This window comes from Ranitomeya variabilis, chromosome 2 (assembly GCF_051348905.1).
Source record: "Ranitomeya variabilis isolate aRanVar5 chromosome 2, aRanVar5.hap1, whole genome shotgun sequence".
Taxonomy (NCBI): Eukaryota; Metazoa; Chordata; class Amphibia; order Anura; family Dendrobatidae; genus Ranitomeya; species Ranitomeya variabilis.
Window position 1 is genome coordinate 963068681 of NC_135233.1, and position 18346 is coordinate 963087026.

At 45.4% G+C, this 18346-nt stretch overlaps 1 protein-coding gene across 4 annotated transcripts in view; it reads right to left on the minus strand.

Moving 5' to 3' along the window:
• The window catches only part of LOC143808301 (phospholipid scramblase 2-like), a 92758-nt gene that overhangs the window by 38520 nt on the left and 35892 nt on the right, over positions 1–18346 (minus strand). For all 4 annotated transcript variants that reach the window (XM_077290815.1, XM_077290816.1, XM_077290817.1 and 1 more), the window contains exons 2-4: positions 9037–9086; positions 4935–5096; positions 218–366 (exon numbers count right to left, since the gene is read on the minus strand). In XM_077290815.1, coding sequence (XP_077146930.1) covers positions 218–366; positions 4935–5096; positions 9037–9049 — 324 coding nt within the window. In that variant the 5' untranslated portion in view covers positions 9050–9086. The remainder of the gene's footprint in view (positions 1–217; positions 367–4934; positions 5097–9036; positions 9087–18346) is intronic.

Genomic DNA, 18346 nt, shown 5'->3' on the forward strand with positions numbered 1-18346 from the left:
GGTTTCCCTATAAGAAGTTAATGCATGTTCATAATGCAAGCATCCACTCTCAGAGAGGAAACTAAGCTTCTATCCGATCTAGAAGCAGTTCGTATAGATGGCATAACAAAGAAGAGATGCAAATCCCATCTTTAGCCAAGAAAGTAGCATTCCATTCAGCAGCTCCGCACCTTTTTTGGGTATGATCACTTTTTAAAAAATATGGTTAACCATTTACCTGGCACAGATATTCTAAACCTGGTGGGCAGTTGGGATCTGCTGGAGGTGCTGGCATCCATGCACCTTGTGGGCCACCTGGACCCATTGGTTGGTTTTGAACAGGAGGTCCTCCAGCGTGTGGGCCATAGTTAGGATGAACTGGTTGGCCTGAAGTTGATAAGTAAAAATTCAAGTTAATTAAACAAGGTAAAATATCTTGACAGGTTCCAGGTACATCAAACAGAAATGTATAGCTCCTTTGTTTCAATCTCTAATGTGAATCTTTGAATAATTATATTGGACACAGCTGAATCAAACAGGATGCAAATGGTTCAAAAGTTAAAAAAAACAAACAAAAAAAAACAACAAAAAAAACTGTACAACGGCTCAAAAATCTCCCAGTTTTTGCATAAATACCGTACTTAAAAATGTACATGCCAAAGCTTCAGAGCCCAGACCATGATCTTTTGATCATCAGAACATTTAGTACAGTTACTCTAGAAACAGAGTCCTACAGTGCCGAGAAAAGGACAAGCCATGCCTGTCTGATTATTCTCCAGCCATATTTATTTCTTTTATGGATTAGCACTGAAAAGTTTCCAAGTATGAGCAAAGTTCATGAGACAAAACTCACAGTGACTTCACTAGAAGGGCTAAACATTCCAGTCTAAACTGGTGATTTACAAAAAAGTTTGTCCCGTCTGAGAAACTGGCAATCATTCACGCAGGACAGATCTAATGAGCAGATGCAACTGTATCAAATGATCAGTACCGGCCCGCATTGTTCTACATATCATCCATAGACTCTATTGAGGCTTAGAAACATTAACCCCTTACTTAAATTAGGGGCATCTCAAGTGTGTGCCTGTCCTACCTAGCAGTAGTCAATGTCTCAGGTCTTCTTCGTATATTTGTCGTCTTTTCACAGTATATAGTGACTGAAAATTCGACTAACTCCTTTTGTCGCATATCCAAAAGACTTTTGACTAGTCGGGAATAACTAGTCCTGCCCCGTCTGCCAATAGCACACCCACTGAGATATTTCTGAAATACCTGATCCGACCTCATTCTCTTTTCTCCGAACATTCTGAACACTGTGACTATGGGCATACGCCATAGACCTCCACCTCCATGCCGGAGACTTGGGGTCACACTGCCCATGCCTGAAATTGCAGCATTCACAAGCATAAGAGAGTTACAAACTCTCTGCCAGAATGAGCTCACTGACTGATTCTTAGTTGACACGTTCTGCAGCCGGCAGTGGCGCACAGATCCTTTAGGAAAGGGTGCAACTTTTACAATGAAAGTAACCGGAAGGAAACATTAAAACACACAAAAAATTGCCTGCAGAGTTGGCCATATCTTTTAAAGAAGGTCAATCAAAAGAATTGGCCTTCCAGATAACAATTAGGTTTTCATTTATTTTTCACAGGGAAAACAATATACAGGGGCAATGGAGCCCTGGACTTTGTGTATGCAATATGGGCCCATCACTGGGAAGATACAAACACACAGTACTTCTACTAAATATGAAAATGGACTTGAAGACAATGTAACGTCATGAAAGTACCTACTATCTCAAATCAGGCTTTTGTGTTCCAAAAAAAAGAAATTGCAAACTTGCAACTTTCACACTGGCAAGTCGGGAAATTTTAGAGTAATACTACCTGTCCTTTCAGCAGACTCATAATCAGAGGCAGGAGTATAATAACAGGTAAATGCTCTATATACAGATGACAACACAGGATCCACAGCTCACAGTAGGGAATGTCATAATGAACCCTGGCTCCATCTCCCTTCACAATGACCTTTGCACACGTTCATCAGAAGCTTCAATAGAAAAGATAAGGTTCATTGCTTCTAATGTACATGAACATTTCTGGAAACTATAGAAACGTAAAGTCTAAAAAAGTCCACTGGCCAGTGAATTGCTAGAGTTCCAATTACATCAAGATTGTGATGTAATTGGAAAAATGTTTTAAACACAAATTTAACACAAAAATCTGATTTAACCAATTGGCAATTTTATGACGTAACAAAAAATTATCTAGATTTGATGGGCTTCATGCAGCAGCCATTTTATACTCCATTATTTACTGTTTCCTGTGGAATGGGGCTTTAAAAGAAACGTGATCGGAATAAAAGGAGCAGTCACAGAAAATGTATGAGGATGCACTTGCTGATAATGAACACAAAATCTAATTGGATTTCATAATGACTTTAAGTGCATTCCGTCATTCCTAAAAAAAAAAAAAATAATAATAATCCTAACAATTATGATCTACACCATTAGTAAATACTTCCATGATCCAAAGTACAGGCATCAGCAGTAATAGATGCTAGTGCTACCATTTGACAGCATTACGGTAGGTCTCTACTTTGGCATGCAATTACATATAAACTAATATAAACTAATCAAACAACACTAACAAGATGAAGGAATGGGATAGTGTCAGGAAAACACAACGACAATGTTTATTACAGCACATGGTCTAGGATCATAGAGAGCTATAGATCACAAACCATGTAACGTGGAACTTACCAATCCCGACCCCTTTTTGCAAACGCTTTACACTTTCTCTTTTTCCACCACTGTTCTCTTTTCTTTATACAACAAGAACATGAGACCGCTGCAGCCAATCGCTGACATCTGCATTATTATCATCATTCAGCCTTTAGCAGACATACTACAGTTATTCCTCCCAACAGCAGACACTAGACCGAGTGTGCATATGTTTTCAATAGGAAATGGTGGTAAGCGTACATTCACATGTCCAGTGATCATCCACTAGAACAGATATTGACTTGTTTGGACATCCATAAAGGCGCCTAAAGTCCCACAAATGTACAACCTCAATTCCAAAACACGTTGACACAGTTTGTAAAATGTAAAGACAATAATGCAATGATATGGAAATCTCGTATAGCCACATTTTATCCACAATAGACTGAAGAACACAGATCAGAATGTGAACATTAGACATTTTTACATTTCATTTGAAAATATTACCTAATTTAGAAATTGATGGCCGCAACACATATCCAAAAAGTTTGGGCAGGACCATGTCTACCATTGTGCAGCATCGCCCATCTGCAAAGTGAGGAGACCAATTTCTGTTTTTTTGGGAGAGGAATATTGTCCCATTCTTGTCTGATTCTATCTGCTCCATAGTCCTGAGTTTTCTTTGCCAGATTTCTTTTGGTTTCATAATGTTACAAATGCTTTATATTGGTGAAAGGAGTGGGCTACAAGTGGCCAGGTCATCACCCGAACTCTTCTTCTGTGAAGACATGCTATTGTGGTGAATGCAGTATGAGATTTAGCATAGTCCTTTAGACCTTTAACTTGCATTTGTGGATTGCACAGTTGACTGTATTCACAATGATTTCAGGAAGTATTCCTGAGCCAAAGCAGTGATTTGTAAGACCGTATTAGGTCAGAATCATCATATTGTCCCTAGTGCACACAGATTTCTCCAGGATCTCTGCATCTTGTGATTGTCACAGGGCTTCCGCGACAGAGAGGTTCCAGAGAACCGCAGCGCTCTGGGCCTCGTTCACACACAGTGAACAGTAGCTCTTCACCTGTATTCTGACCTGGCTGTTTTGTGCCAGCAGTGCAGGAGTTAACCTAATTGCTGTGTTGCTGAGAGCTGGGTCTCTCAGCTGAAGTGGATCTTGTAATCTGATACTCTATATAGACCCAGTCCTGACTTCAGCTATTGTCAGTGATCAGTTCTACTGCCTGGCTTGGAGGTTGAAGGAGCGTAGTGTTGGAGTTGGAGGTTTATTTACAGAGATTGGTGTCTGCTGTTTTGGTTGCATGTAAAACCTGTTTTCCTTCCTAGTTTATTCCTTCTCTTCCCTTCTCTGTGTTTCCTCTGTGGTTGTGTAAGCATTTGGTGAGTTTGAGACTTAGTTACCTTGTCTGTTTACCCTGTTTGTTATAGTTACACTGGTGCAGTCCACCTCCTTTGAGGGGAGAGGGGGCCCCTGATAGGGTCAACTCAGGAGACAGGGATACACTGGTGGCTCAGGCCTCCTAACCATCATAGGTACCCCTGAGATAAGGGAAAGCCAGGGCCCCATTATTGTGGCAGGGTCAGGTGCGGGTCCCAGTACGCCGTCCTGCCCCTTTATCGCCGTTTACGGCGTGACAGTGATGATATTAGTATGTCAGATGGGGGAAGGGGGGAATATTCAAAGTCTTTGCAATTTTACATTGAGGAACATTTCATTTAAATTGATCCACAAATTTTAGATGCAGTTGTTTACAGATTGGTTGAATGTCTGACCATCTTTGCTTCTGAGAGACTCTGCCTCTCTAAATTGCCATTTTTATACACAGTCCTATGATTTAGTTGATAATTGACCCTCCAGCTGTTTTTCATTAGCATCACTTAATTTTCCAGCCTTTTATTAACCTTTGTACCAACTTTTTTTTAGATATGTTGCCGTCATCCACTAAGAAAGTTCTTTTTTCAAATAAAATTTAAATTTGTCTACCTTTACCTTCGATGTTGTCTTGTGAATAAATTATGCTATAAGATTTCAAAATTATTTATGATTATTGATATTTTTGTCTTCTTTACATCTTACACAACCTCTCAACTTTAGGGGAATTGGTTTGTATGTCACAACTATGTAAATGCAATGTATATGGTACAAAGCTGGATCATCTATTACATCTACTCAAACTTGAGAGTAATTCAACTCATTGCAAACAGCCCTTTTACCTTGAAATGCTCCTGGTTGGGGTTGTCCATAAGGACCTGGAGGTGGGTATCCAGGAGCAGGGTAATTCATTGGTGGATATCCTTGAGCAGAGTAGCCTGGACCTGGGTTCATGGCAGGAGGGTAACCACTACCAGAATTTGGGTCCGGTTTGTAGTTTCCATCTATAAAGCATATAAAGTCAATTTAAAGCAACATAAGGTATACAGTAAAAATATTATTAATCCCCGTTTAATCTTCCTTTTGTCAATACAGTAGTGTTTATATTCAACATCTGTTCCAGCAACCCTTAAATAACAGAATATTAAGACTAAATGATCAATTATATTTATGAAGGATATTTAAAGGCGTTTTCATGAACTATCAGAAGTAAAGATGCCCTGTTCTTAAATCAGGTTTTTCTGTTACATTTCTTTTTTGAAAATTTTTGACATTTGTTTCCATAGCACAAGCTTTAAAAACAAAAGAAAGAGTTATCTTGCAATTGTGGCCACTGGGTTTTCTTTTTTTAGACTCATATTTCCTGTTCTTTCAGGTAGAGTTTTCAGTAGGCTCTTTATCATCAGAGGCAGGATTATATTAACAGGTAACAGATTCTATACACAGCTGATAATCCAGAATTCACTAATAGCAATAGGCAATGTCACACTGGACCTTGCTCCCCCTCTCTTCACAATGCCCATTGCATGCTGTCATTAGATACTACAATACAAAAAGATAGGGACAGACAGGGGCGTAACTGCAGCGGTCGCCAGTGCGACCGGGCCCGGCAGGTCAGAGGCACCCAACACCATGTTGCAGTGCAGGAGATTCCTCCTGCACGGCAACAGTCGGAGGCGTATCTAGGGGGAGGGGACAGCCGGGGCACGTGAGAGACAGGAAGCAGCTCCACTGCTCCAGTCATCATGGTGAGAATGTCAGCTTCTGCTCTGCAGCCCCGGGACAGAAGGTGAGAGCAGGGGGAGGTGCGGGACAGAGCCGCTGTAGTCAGGAGAAGCTGAGGAGCTGCAGGTTTATATCAGCCTCCCCTGTACCAGAGGAGATTGTGAGTTGTGTATATGAGCTGGTGTGTGTGTGTGTGTGTGTGTGTGTGTGTGATATCTGTAGTGTGTGTGTGTGTGTGTGATATCTGTAGTGTGTGTGTGTGTGTGTGTGATATCTGTAGTGTGTATGTGTGTGTGATATCTGTAGTGTGTATGTGTGTGTGATATCTGTAGTGTGTATGTGTGTGTGATATCTGTAGTGTGTATGTGTGTGTGATATCTGTAGTGTGTATGTGTGTGTGATATCTGTAGTGTGTATGTGTGTGTGATATCTGTAGTGTGTATGTGTGTGTGATATCTGTAGTGTGTGTGTGTGTGTGTGTGATATCGTAGTGTGTGTGTGTGTGATATCTGTAGTGTGTGTGATATCTGTAGTGTGTGATATCTGTAGTGTGTGTGATATCTGTAGTGTGTGTGATATCTGTAGTGTGTGTGATATCTGTAGTGTGTGTGATATCTGTAGTGTGTGTGATATCTGTAGTGTGTGTGTGTGTGTGTGTGATATCGTAGTGTGTCTGTGATATCTGTAGTGTGTGTGGTATTGTAGTGTGTGTGTGTGATATCTGTAGTGTGTGTGATATCTGTAGTGTGCGTGTGTGTGTGATATCTGTAGTGTGCGTGTGTGTGTGTGTGATATCTGTAGTGTGTGTGTGTGTGATATCTGTAGAGTGTGTGTGATATCTGTAGTGTGTGTGTGTGTGTGTGTGTGTGTGTGTGTGTGTGTGTGATATCTGTAGTGTGTGTGTGTGTGTGGTATTGTAGTGTGTGTGATATCTGTAGTGTGCGTGTGTGTGATATCTGTAGTGTGCGTGTGTGTGTGATATCTGTAGTATGTGTGTGTGTGTGATATCTGTAGTGTGTGTGTGTGTGTGTGATATCTGTAGTGTGTGTGTGATATCTGTAGTGTGTGTGTGTGTGTGATATCTGTAGTGTGTGTGATATCGTAGTGTCTGTGTGATATCTGTAGTGTGTGTGATATCTGTAGTGTGTGTGATATCTGTAGTGTGTGTGTGTGTGTGATATCTGTAGTGTGTGTGATATCTGTAGTGTGTGTGTGTGTGTGTGTGTGTGTGTGTGATATCGTAGTGTGTGTGTGATATCTGTAGTGTGTGTGTGATATCTGTAGTGTGTGTGTGATATCTGTAGTGTGTGTGTGAGGCAGGGGCGTAATTACCACAGTCGCAGCGGTCGTCGCTACAAGCGGCTCTGGCAGGTCAGGGGCCCGTGTGTCCTCCCTCTTGAGCCTGTCTCCCTTGTCCCCTTATGCTTGTGTCCCTTGTCCCCGTGTGCCAGTCTCCCTTGCCTATTAGTCCCTGTGTGTCCCCATGTGCCTGTCTCCTTTGTCCCCTTGTGCTTGTGTCAGTCTCCCTTGCCCACTAGTCCCTGTGTGTCAGTCTCCCTTTCCCACTTGTCCCTGTGTCCCCTTGTGCTTGTATCCCTTGTCCACTTGTCCCCGTGTGCCCCTTGTGTCAGGCTACCTTGCCCACTAGTCCCCTTGTGTCAGTCTCCCTTGCCCACTAGTCCCCTTGTAACCTTCTCCCCTGCCTCCCAGCCCCCATGTGTCCCAGGGGGGTGGAGCATGTGTCTGCCAGCAGCAGAGGGGGGGGGGGGGGCATGTGTCTGCCAGCAGCACAGGGGAGGCATGTGTCTGCCAGCAGCACAGGGGGGGGGAGCATGTGTCTGCCAGCAGCACAGGGGGGGGGGGGGGGAGCATGTGTCTGCCAGCAGCACGGGGGGAGCATGTGTCTGCCAGCAGCACGGGGGGAGCATGTGTCTGCCAGCAGCACGGGGGGAGCATGTGTCTGCCAGCAGCACGGGGGGGGAGCATGTGTCTGCCAGCAGCACGGGGGGGGAGCATGTGTCTGCCAGCAGCACGGGGGGGGGCATGTGTCTGCCAGCAGCACGGGGGGGGGCATGTGTCTGCCAGCAGCACGGGGGGGGGCATGTGTCTGCCAGCAGCACGGGGGGGGGGCATGTGTCTGCCAGCAGCACGGGGGGGGGGCATGTGTCTGCCAGCAGCACGGGGGGGGGGCATGTGTCTGCCAGCAGCACGGGGGGGGGGGGCATGTGTCTGCCAGCAGCATGGGGGGGGGCATGTGTCTGCCAGCAGCACGGGGGGGGGCATGTGTCTGCCAGCAGCACGGGGGGGGGCATGTGTCTGCCGGCAGCACAGGTGGGGCATGTGTGACTGGGGGGGCTGTACCTGCCAGCAGCACTGGGGGGCATATAGTGATCGGGAGGGCTGTACCTGTTAGCAGCACAGGGGGGCATGTGCCTGCCAGCAGCTTAGGGGGGCATGTGCCTGCCAGCAGCACAGGGGGGCATAGTGACCCGGGGGGGGGGGGGGGCATGTGTCTGCCAGCAGCACGGGGGGGGGGGGGAGCATGGGTCTGCCAGCAGCACGGGGGGGCATGTGTGACTGGGGGGGCCTGTACCTGCCAGCAGCACTGGGGGGCATATAGTGATCGGGAGGGCTGTACCTGTTAGCAGCACAGGGGAGCATATTGTGACCAGGGGGGCATGTGCCTGCCAGCAGCTTAGGGGGGCATGTGTCTGCCAGCAGCACAGGGGGGAATATAGTGACCCGGGTGGGGGGGCATGTGTGCCAGCAGCACAGGGGGGCATATAGTGACCAGGTGGGCATGTGCCTGACAGCAGGGGGGGCATGTGCCAGCACAAGGATTGGGGTTATATAGATACCAGGATGAGGGACATATGATTTGTAAGACGGACACTGGTAGTATAAGACAGACCCCCATTTAACATAAAAAAATATTTTTTTCTTCACCAAATTTGGGGGTGCGTCTTATAATCAGGTACGTCTTATAAAGCGAAAAATATGGTAATTGGCTAAACACAGGTCTTTGCATTCCTTTGCTGAGATGGCCACAAAAAATACGGTATGTATCTATAATAATAAACCAAATATTAATATAATAATAATTATTATTATTATTAATAGTACAATTTAATGTATAATAAATAATATTAAATTACATTCATATAATTTGGGGTTAATACAATCCAGCTCAGCTTACCATTAAATTACAATCCACATTACCTTTCATTTCCATGGTGGTTACAGCAAGCAGCTAGAGACGTCTAATGATCCTAAAATGAAGAGATACAAATGAGAACAGAATGTGATGGTGCTTAGTTACTAATCTAAAGGCTCTGCATGTCATTATTTTTTATTTCAAATGAAACAACTGAGCTGCAATTGCAGTGTAGATTTTCAGGTTTAATATAAGGGGTTGAACAAAAATATCCGGTGAAATGTTTAGGAATTACAACTATTTTTTTTACAAAGCTTCCTCATTTCAGGGGCTCAAAAGTAATTGGACAAACTAACTTTGCCATAAAATGTTCAGTTTAAACTTTATACTTTGGAGAGAATTTTTTGGAGGCAGACGGCCTGAAGTGTGGAAGCCACAGATGTCAAACGCTGGTTTTATTCTTTTGTGATGCTTTGCTAGGTCTCTGCTGCAGATGACTTCAGTTCTTGCTTGTTTGTTGGTCTTTCTGCCTTAAGGTTTGTCTTAAGTATGGGAAATACATGCTCGGTGGTGTTGAGACCTGGTGACTGACTCGGCCATTGCAGAATATTCCACTTCTTTGCCATAATAACTCCTACGTGGCTTTCGCAGTATGTTGTGGGTCATTTTCCATCTGTACTCCTTATTGCTGTTCAATAAACCTGGTTACATTTGATTGAATCAGAGCAGAAAGTATAGCACTGTACACTTTAGAATTCATCTGGCTGCTTCTGTCTTCAGTCACATCATCAATAAACCCTAGTGACCCAGTGCCATTGGAAGCCATGAATACCCGCGCCATCACACTGCCTCCACCAAGTTTTACTGAGGATGTGGTGTGCTTTGGATCATGAACCGTTCCAAGCCTTCTCCATATTTTCTTCTTCCGATCATTCTGGTACAGGTTGATCTTAGTTTCATATGTACAAAGAATGCTTTTCCAGAACTGGGCTTGCTTCTTTACATATTTTTGTCAAATCCTAATCAGGTATTTCTATGGCTTATTAATGGTTTGCACCTTGTGGTGAACCCTCTGTATTTTCTCTCATGAAGTTTTCTCTTTATGGTAGACAAATACTGTAACACCTACCTGCTGGCGAGTGTTCTTCATTTGAGTGGATGTTGTGAAGGAGGTTTTTCTTCACTATGGAAATAATACTGTAATCATCCACCACTTGTCTTCCATGGACATCCAGGCCTGTTTGAGTTCCCAAGCTCACTAGTGCTCTTTTTTAGCACAATGTACAAAACTGATTTCTTCTATTAAGAGTTCCTTTGACCGCATGTTGTGGGTTCACAACAACAGCTTCCAAATGTAAATGCCACGCCTGGAATCAACTACAAACCGTATACCTGCTAAATTGATGATGCATGTACATGGGAATAGCCCATTAAAGTGCTTTAGAGATAATTGTCCAATTACATTTGGTCCATCTAAAAAGAGGAAGCTACATAATAAAGAGCTGTAATTCCTAAACCTTTGCTCCAATTAGGATGTGAATACCCTCAAATTAAAGTTGAGAGTCTGCACTTTAAGCCACCCACATTATATAACTGTATCTTGAATATGTTTTGGTAAACAGCTAAAATGTCAAAACTTGTGTCACTATATACTGTATATATTATATAGATATTTATTGGAAAGGTGAACAAAATAGGAGCAGACTTTTCCTATATTCCTTCTGTCTCTCAAGGTTCACCCACAAGGGACAGGTACTGTTGCATGGCAGACATACAAAGACAAGTGGCAGGACAGTTGTCACTAGCTGCCAGTCTAAAATTAGTCATAAACACCTACAGATTAATTAACTGGTTGCCTACTGCACAATGTGCTAAGGTTACAGTCTGTGACTCCCATATGTATTTGCTAAGTAAGCAGAGACAAAAAACAGTGAGTGGCATTCATTATACAGACTACTGTAGTAATTGTTGATATGCATCAACTGTGATAGCTAAATTGACAGCCTAAAGGTACCTTCACACTAAGCGACGCTGCAGCGATATCGACAACGATGCCGATCGCTGCAGCGTCGCTGTGTGGTCGCTGGAGAGCTGTCACACAGACAGCTCTCCAGCGACCAACGATGCCGAAGTCCCCGGGTAACCAGGGTAAATATCGGGTTACTAAGCGCAGGGCCGCGCTTAGTAACCCGATGTTTACCCTGGTTACCCGCGTAAACGTAAAAAAAACAAACACTACATACTCACCCCCTGATGTCTGTCACACGTCCCTCGCCGTCTGCTTCCCGCACTGACTGTGATTGCCGGCCGTAAGGCACAGCACAGCGGTGACGTCACCGCTGTGCTCTGCTTTTACTTTACGGCCGGCACTCACAGTCCGTGCGGGAAGCCGCCGGCGAGGGACGTGTGACAGACATCAGAGGGCGAGTATGTAGTGTTTGGTTTTTTTTTACTTTTACACTGGTAACCAGGGTAAACATCGGGTTACTAAGCGCGGCCCTGTGCTTAGTAACCCGATGTTTACCCTGGTTACCTTTGTAAAACATCGCTGGCATCGTTGCTTTTGGTGTCAAACACGACGATACACGCCAATCTGACGACCAAATAAAGTTCTGAACTTTCAGCAACGACCAGCGATATCACAGCAGGATCCTGATCGCTGCTGCGTTTCAAACACAACGATATCGCTATCCAGGATGCTGCAACGTCACGGATCGCTATCGTTGCAAAGTCGGTTAGTGTGAAGGTACCTTAAGTCAAGATGGAAAGTCTGACACTATTAATGATACTCAAGCAAATGTCCAGTTCATACACAACAATTACTGAATAAAACTACAATACAAACTTTCTTTTGGCATGCCTGCGAGTGGCATTGAATAGGCGCTGTTCATTGTTTCCTGCAGAAGTGGTGCTACTGATTTAAAAGGGAACTTGTCACCTTTAGAATGCTGTACATTTGCAGATATAGGTAATCTACAGATACAGGGTTATTCTGCAGGTAAATAGCATTTAAAACCTGCCTGGCTGCTTTACCGGAAAACGGGCTGCAGGGAAAAAATAAAAATTTATTCTCTGCAGCCAGCTCCCTTACAGTCATCAGGGTGGTGCAGGGAGCAGTTCCAGTCACTGTTCACTACACAGTAAGTTGTGACCACTCCCTGGCGCGCACTCTGCACACGCGCGCACTCTGCACACGCGCGCACTCTGCACACGCGCGCACTCTGCACACGCGCGCACTCTGCACACGCGCGCACTCTGCACACGCGCGCACTCTGCTCTTTTAGTTAGCATGTGGACATGATTTAGACACTATTCACCTGCCTGTTACCACTATATGTGCAGGTAAACTGCGTTATTTTAAGAGGTGACAGGTTCCCTTTGGGGTGGCCATACAGGTGTCCTTGACAGCAAATAACCACCTCTTCCAGCTCCTCCATACACATTCATGTATTTCCATTAGAGAGAAGTCGAGTTATCTTTTTGTCAGGAGTTGGCAGGCTGCCATATATACGTCAGATGATCAGACGGCCATCTTTAAGCTAATGTACATGGAGACTGTACAAAGGTTGAGCAGCGCCGCTCAGTCTCACATTAGGAGGTAGGCACCATGGATGAATTTGTATTGGACATACAGACAAGTGCAGGCCAGCAGAGATCATACAGGTGTCCTATTCTTACGAATACCTGGAAACCATGAAGGCTTCTTGGCAGGTATCTGTTGACACGCTCACCTCCTGATGTGAAAAGGAGAGGCGTGCGACAACCCTTTTAATATGCCATGCTCCCTGTTTAACAAGTAATGTTACAGTTCTATACTGCTGAAAAACAGTAATAAGATTTTTATACATTTGCCTCAATTTGTAATTTTCTAAAAAAAAAAAAAATTTAGTAAAAAATATTTCCGGTATTTTTTTTTTGTGAATGCTGGCCACAATGACAGGACATCGGCACTCTGTGATAACCGACTGTGACATAATCTTGGCCACTGTGGGTATACAGCAATGCTGTCCTACAGATTCTTCATTTCTCAATTCTGGGGTACTTTGAAAAATTGCATCATCCCTTGCATCCCATCCCATGCAAAATTGCATCCATCCCTTGTAGATTGTGAGCCTTCGCGGGCAGGGTCCTCTCTCCTCCTGTACCAGTTATGACTTGTATTGTTTAAGATTATTGTACCTGTTTTTTTACTATGTATACCCCTCCTCACATGTAAAGCGCCATGGAATAAATGGCGCTATAACAATAAATAATAATCATCATCATCATCATCATCATCATCATCATCATCATCAATGTAAAACTCAGCTGCGCCAAAATGTTGTGGTTTTTGGTGCTTTCCCGCCAGGTTTTCATAGTTCTGCCAAAATTGGTGGAGCTGGGGCGGGAAGGGAGCATGGGGCCACAGCTCGTTAAATTCACAATGATCTGGGGCGTTACTTACACCATAAATCCAGTCAGTGACTGGACTAAGATTTGTGGTGTGGTGCAGGACGGCACACAACACTCGTCAGAAGCCACTTCTTCATTTAGAGGAGTGCACCACTCAATGACTCAGAAGCGTGTGACTCCAACATGCCCCCTCATCCAGATCGCCGAGAAAAATCGGAGGTTTTCATGAACTGAGGTCCTTGTGTTCTGTTCAAGCAAACATATTGGGACTGATTGACCTCTTGTTGCTATGGGCAACAAAGACTTGATAAAATTTCATTTTTTAAACTGTTCTGGTAAAATGAAAGCTTCATTATGATTGGTTGTTATGGACAAGTAACATTTTTACTTTATACAGTTTTGATAAATAAGGTCCATTGTATCACGGCGAATCAACGCCAGGTGACAGTGGAGATAGGTTTATCCCTTTTGTTTAGTCTATATGACGGAAAGGCTCCTGCTGTACACACTAAATGTTGCAGTAAGGGTCTATTAATGTGCTTTTGGCCCCATCCACTCAGTATACTGCAAAAAAGGAGCATGGACTAGAGAAGACTAGTTCTACACATTGGAGCCTGTAAAATATGTATTCATTACATTATTGGTTGACAGATCCTACCACATGGGATTCATACATCTAATAAATGTAGGTATGTCAGAAGTTTTTTAACAGATTTTCATAAGCTACAATGGCATCAATTCAAAACCATAAAGAAACTCATATTTTTCCACTACTCCCATATTAGTCTATGGGTAAAGGTACCGTCACACTCAGCAACTTTGCAAAGAGAACGACAACAATCCGTGACGTTGCAGCGTCCTGGATAGTGATCTCGTTGTGTTTGACACGCAGCAGCGATCTGGATCCCGCTGTGCCATCGCTGGTCGGAGCTAGAAGTCCAGACCTTTATTTGGTCATCAGGTCGGCGTGTATCGTCATGTTTGACAGCAAAAGCAACGACGCCAGCAACGAGCATAGGGGGCATCGCAGCATCTCCTTCTAGCCAGTCGGTACACTCCGGATGTTTGACATAGAGCTAACAACCAGCGAGAACGAGAAGTGAGTCGCCGTTATGTCACTGGATCGCTCCTGCATCTTTCTGGAGCTGCTGTGTTTGACGTCTCTACAGCGACCTAAACAGTGACGCTCCAGCGATCTAGTTTAGATCGGCTCGTTGTCTATATCGCCGCAGCGTCGCTGAGTGTGACGGTACCTTAACAGATTCCAGGGAGCTTTTGCTCATCTAAACCTATAATAAAAGCCATTAAATGGGTTATCCGGGACTTACATATTCCTGACCTATCCTCAGGGTAGGTCGTCAAAATGAGATCTGTGGCGATCAGACACCCGGCACCTCCACCTATCTGATCGACAAGCTCATACTTAGATTTATGTAATGTATGGAGAACATCACATCTCCGCATCGAGTGCTGCAATCTCCCATTCACTTAAAAGGGATACGGATGACCCATAGACAGGTCATCGATATGTACCGAAATTCCTGGACAACCCCTAAAATTCAATGTGAACATGGCCTAAACGGCTAAACACCCTATACTGCCGAATGGCTAATTATTGTAGCAGGCTTCCTGAGAGATTCATGAAGCTACTGCTGGCAGTAGCATAGCTCCAGGGGGGTAATCGCCATGGGCCCGGAGGTCAGAGGGGGCCCACAAGGAGCTACGCTACTGTAACTGTATCGGTGCGTGCAGCCGATACAGCTGACCGCATTGATGAGGGAAGGCGCGCTACGTTCCTTCTCCCATCATGCCCCTGTCAGCGTCTGATGTCACCGACACTGACAGTGGGCGCGATGACGCCACTACACGGTGCCGACTGTCAGGAGATGAGCAGCAGCTCAGAGCACCGCTGGAACAAGGAGGAAGAGAGGTATTTATTTATTTTTATGAGGGCTGCCTTATACTACAGGGTCTGCCTATGGAGTTCTGCCTTATACTACAGGGTCTGCCTATGGGAGTGCTGCCTTATACTACAGGGTCTGCCTATGGGGTGCTGCCTTATACTACAGGGTCTGCCTATGGGGTGCTCCTTATACTACAGGGTCTGCCTATGGAGTTCTGCCTTATACTACAGGGTCTGCCTATGGTAGTGCTGCCGTATACTACAGGGTCTGCCTATGGGGGTGCTGCCTTATACTACAGGGTCTGCCTATGGGGGTGCTGCCTTATACTACAGGGTCTGCCTATGGGGGTGCATTATACAATATAAAGTAGGCCTATGGGGAGTGCATTATACTACATTTAGGATGATCTGGTGCATTATACAATATAGAGGCCATCTAGGAGCCATCGTACAGTTTGGGGATTACAGTGAAGGGGCAATCATACAGTGTTGGAGCCATCAAACAGTTTGGTGGCTACTAAGGGGTCAGTATACAGTGTGGGTGGTACTATACAGTGAGTGGGTATTATACTGTGTAAAGAGAGCATCATACTCTGTATAGGGGATCTCTACGGGGGGGGGGGGAGACTCGGGACTTTATTAAATGTAAAATGGGCACTTATTGTTATAGCGGAACTCAGGTTACTGTGACTGTCAAATGGGCAAACAGGGCATTATTACTTTCTAGGGGGCAAAATATGAGCACTGTTTTCTAGGGCACTTGCACCCGGCATTACTATATTCTAGAGAGTTGCTTTAGAATTTAGAAGGCACAGAGAACCGCACAGTAGGTGCAGTAATAGGGACACATACAGCAGCAGAAGCTCAGTATTGGGGTATCGGCAGGATGAGGAGTTTGTGCAGGTTGGGAATAGATGGTGATGGGGCTGGAATATGAGAAGTGAAATGTGCCTTTGTTGAAATCTCTGCAGATGAGTCCTGGCTGGAAGAAGCTGTCATGTCGGTCTGGGCCAGATGAAAAAGACGGGAAAAGTGAACGACTCCATCAGAAAGAACCTCACCTGTAAAGGCCCCGTCTCACACAGCGACGCTGCAGCGATACAGACAACGATGCTGATCGCTGCAGCGTCGCTGTGTGGTCGCTGTGTGGTCGCTGGGGAGCTGTCACACAGACAGCTCTCTCCAGCGACCAACGATCAGGGGAACGACTTCGGCATCGTTGAAACTGTCTTCAACGATGCCGAAGTCCCCCTGCAGCACCCGGGTAACCAGGGTAAACATCGGGTTACTAAGCGCAGGGCCGCGCTTAGTAACCCGATGTTTACCCTGGTTACCAGCGTAAATGTAAAAAAAAACAAACAGTACATACTCACCATCTGTTGCCCGTCAGGTCCCTTGGCGTCTGCTTCCTGCTCTGACCGAGCCGCCGTACAGTGAGAGCAGATCACAGCAGTGACGTCACCGCTGTGCTCTCACTTTACGGCGGCAGTCAGAGCAGGAAGCAGACGCCAAGGGACCTGACGGGCAACAGATGGTGAGTATGTACTGTTTGTTTTTTTTTACATTTACGCTGGTAACCAGGGTAAACATCGGGTTACTAAGCGCGGCCCTGCGCTTAGTAACCCGATGTTTACCCTGGTTACCAGTGAAGACATTGCTGCATCGGTGTCACACACACCGATTCAGCGATGTCAGCGGGACCTCAACGACCAAAAAAAGGTCCAGGCCATTCTGACACGACCAGCGATCTCACAGCAGGGGCCTGATCGCTGGTACGTGTCACACATAGCGAGATCGCTACTGAGGTCGCTGTTGCGTCACAAAACTAGTGACTCAGCAGCGATCTCGCTAGCGATCTCGCTATGTGAGACGGGGCCTTAAGTCATTATCGGTAACTGTGCTGTGATCTCTTATATGTTCTGTAGGACTGGTATCTACCACTGACCATATGGTGGTAATATCTATGTTGGTCTTTATATAGAGATTATCTTCAGTAATAGCGCGGTCATGTGCTGAGGTTCTCCGCTATTAGGGTGCATCTGTTTAGGGATCCACTCAGAAGTTTCACAACCCCCCCCCCCATCCGAACCAAACCCTAGCTAGCCTCTCCACTGCCGATGTATGTACATCTCCGGGTAGGACCAGCTTAGTACATGCTCTTAGTTACTGACAGCTGACCGCTCAAAAAAGTTGTACGGTGAAAAGTTTTGATTCCACTATGGACTCCAGACCATTGCAAGAAAAACACAAATGTGGCATCAGTAGTGTCCAGCTTAGGCAAAAATAACTTATAATTGGGAATCCAGTAGAACCTCTGATGTACTCAATAATCAAGGAGGAATTCCTGTTAATCCACATCATAGGTGATAACCAGATCAGTGGTGGATGACTACTGGGCCCTCACATCACCAAAATTGATTGGTGTCCCGTGTAAAGGCCCCGTCTCACTAAGCGATTTACCAACGATCACGACCAGCGATACGACCTGGCCGTGATCGTTGGTAAGTCGCTGTGTGGTCGCTGGGGAGCTGTCACACAGACCGCTCTCTCCAGCGACCAATGATCAGGGGAACGACTTCGGCATCGTTGAAACTGTCTTCAACGATGCCGAAGTCCCCCTGCAGCACCCGGGTAACCAGGGTAAACATCGGGTTACTAAGCGCAGGGCCGCGCTTAGTAACCCGATGTTTACCCTGGTTACCAAAAAAACAAACAGTACATACTCGCCTTTCGGTGTCCAGGTCCCTTGCCGTCTGCTTCCTGCTCTCTCACTGACTCCCGGCCGTACAGTGAGAAGTGAGAGCACAGCAGTGACGTCACCGCTGCGCTCTGCTCTCACTGTACGGCGAGACTCAGTCAGAGCAGGAAGCAGACGGCAAGGGACCTGGACACCGAAAGGCGAGTATGTACTGTTTGTTTTTTTGGTAACCAGGGTAAACATCGGGTTACTAAGCGCGGCCCTGCGCTTAGTAACCCGATGTTTACCCTGGTTACCAGTGAAGACATCGCTGGATCGGTGTCACACACACCGATTCAGCGATGTCAGCGGGGCCTCAACGACCAAAAAAAGGTCCAGGCCA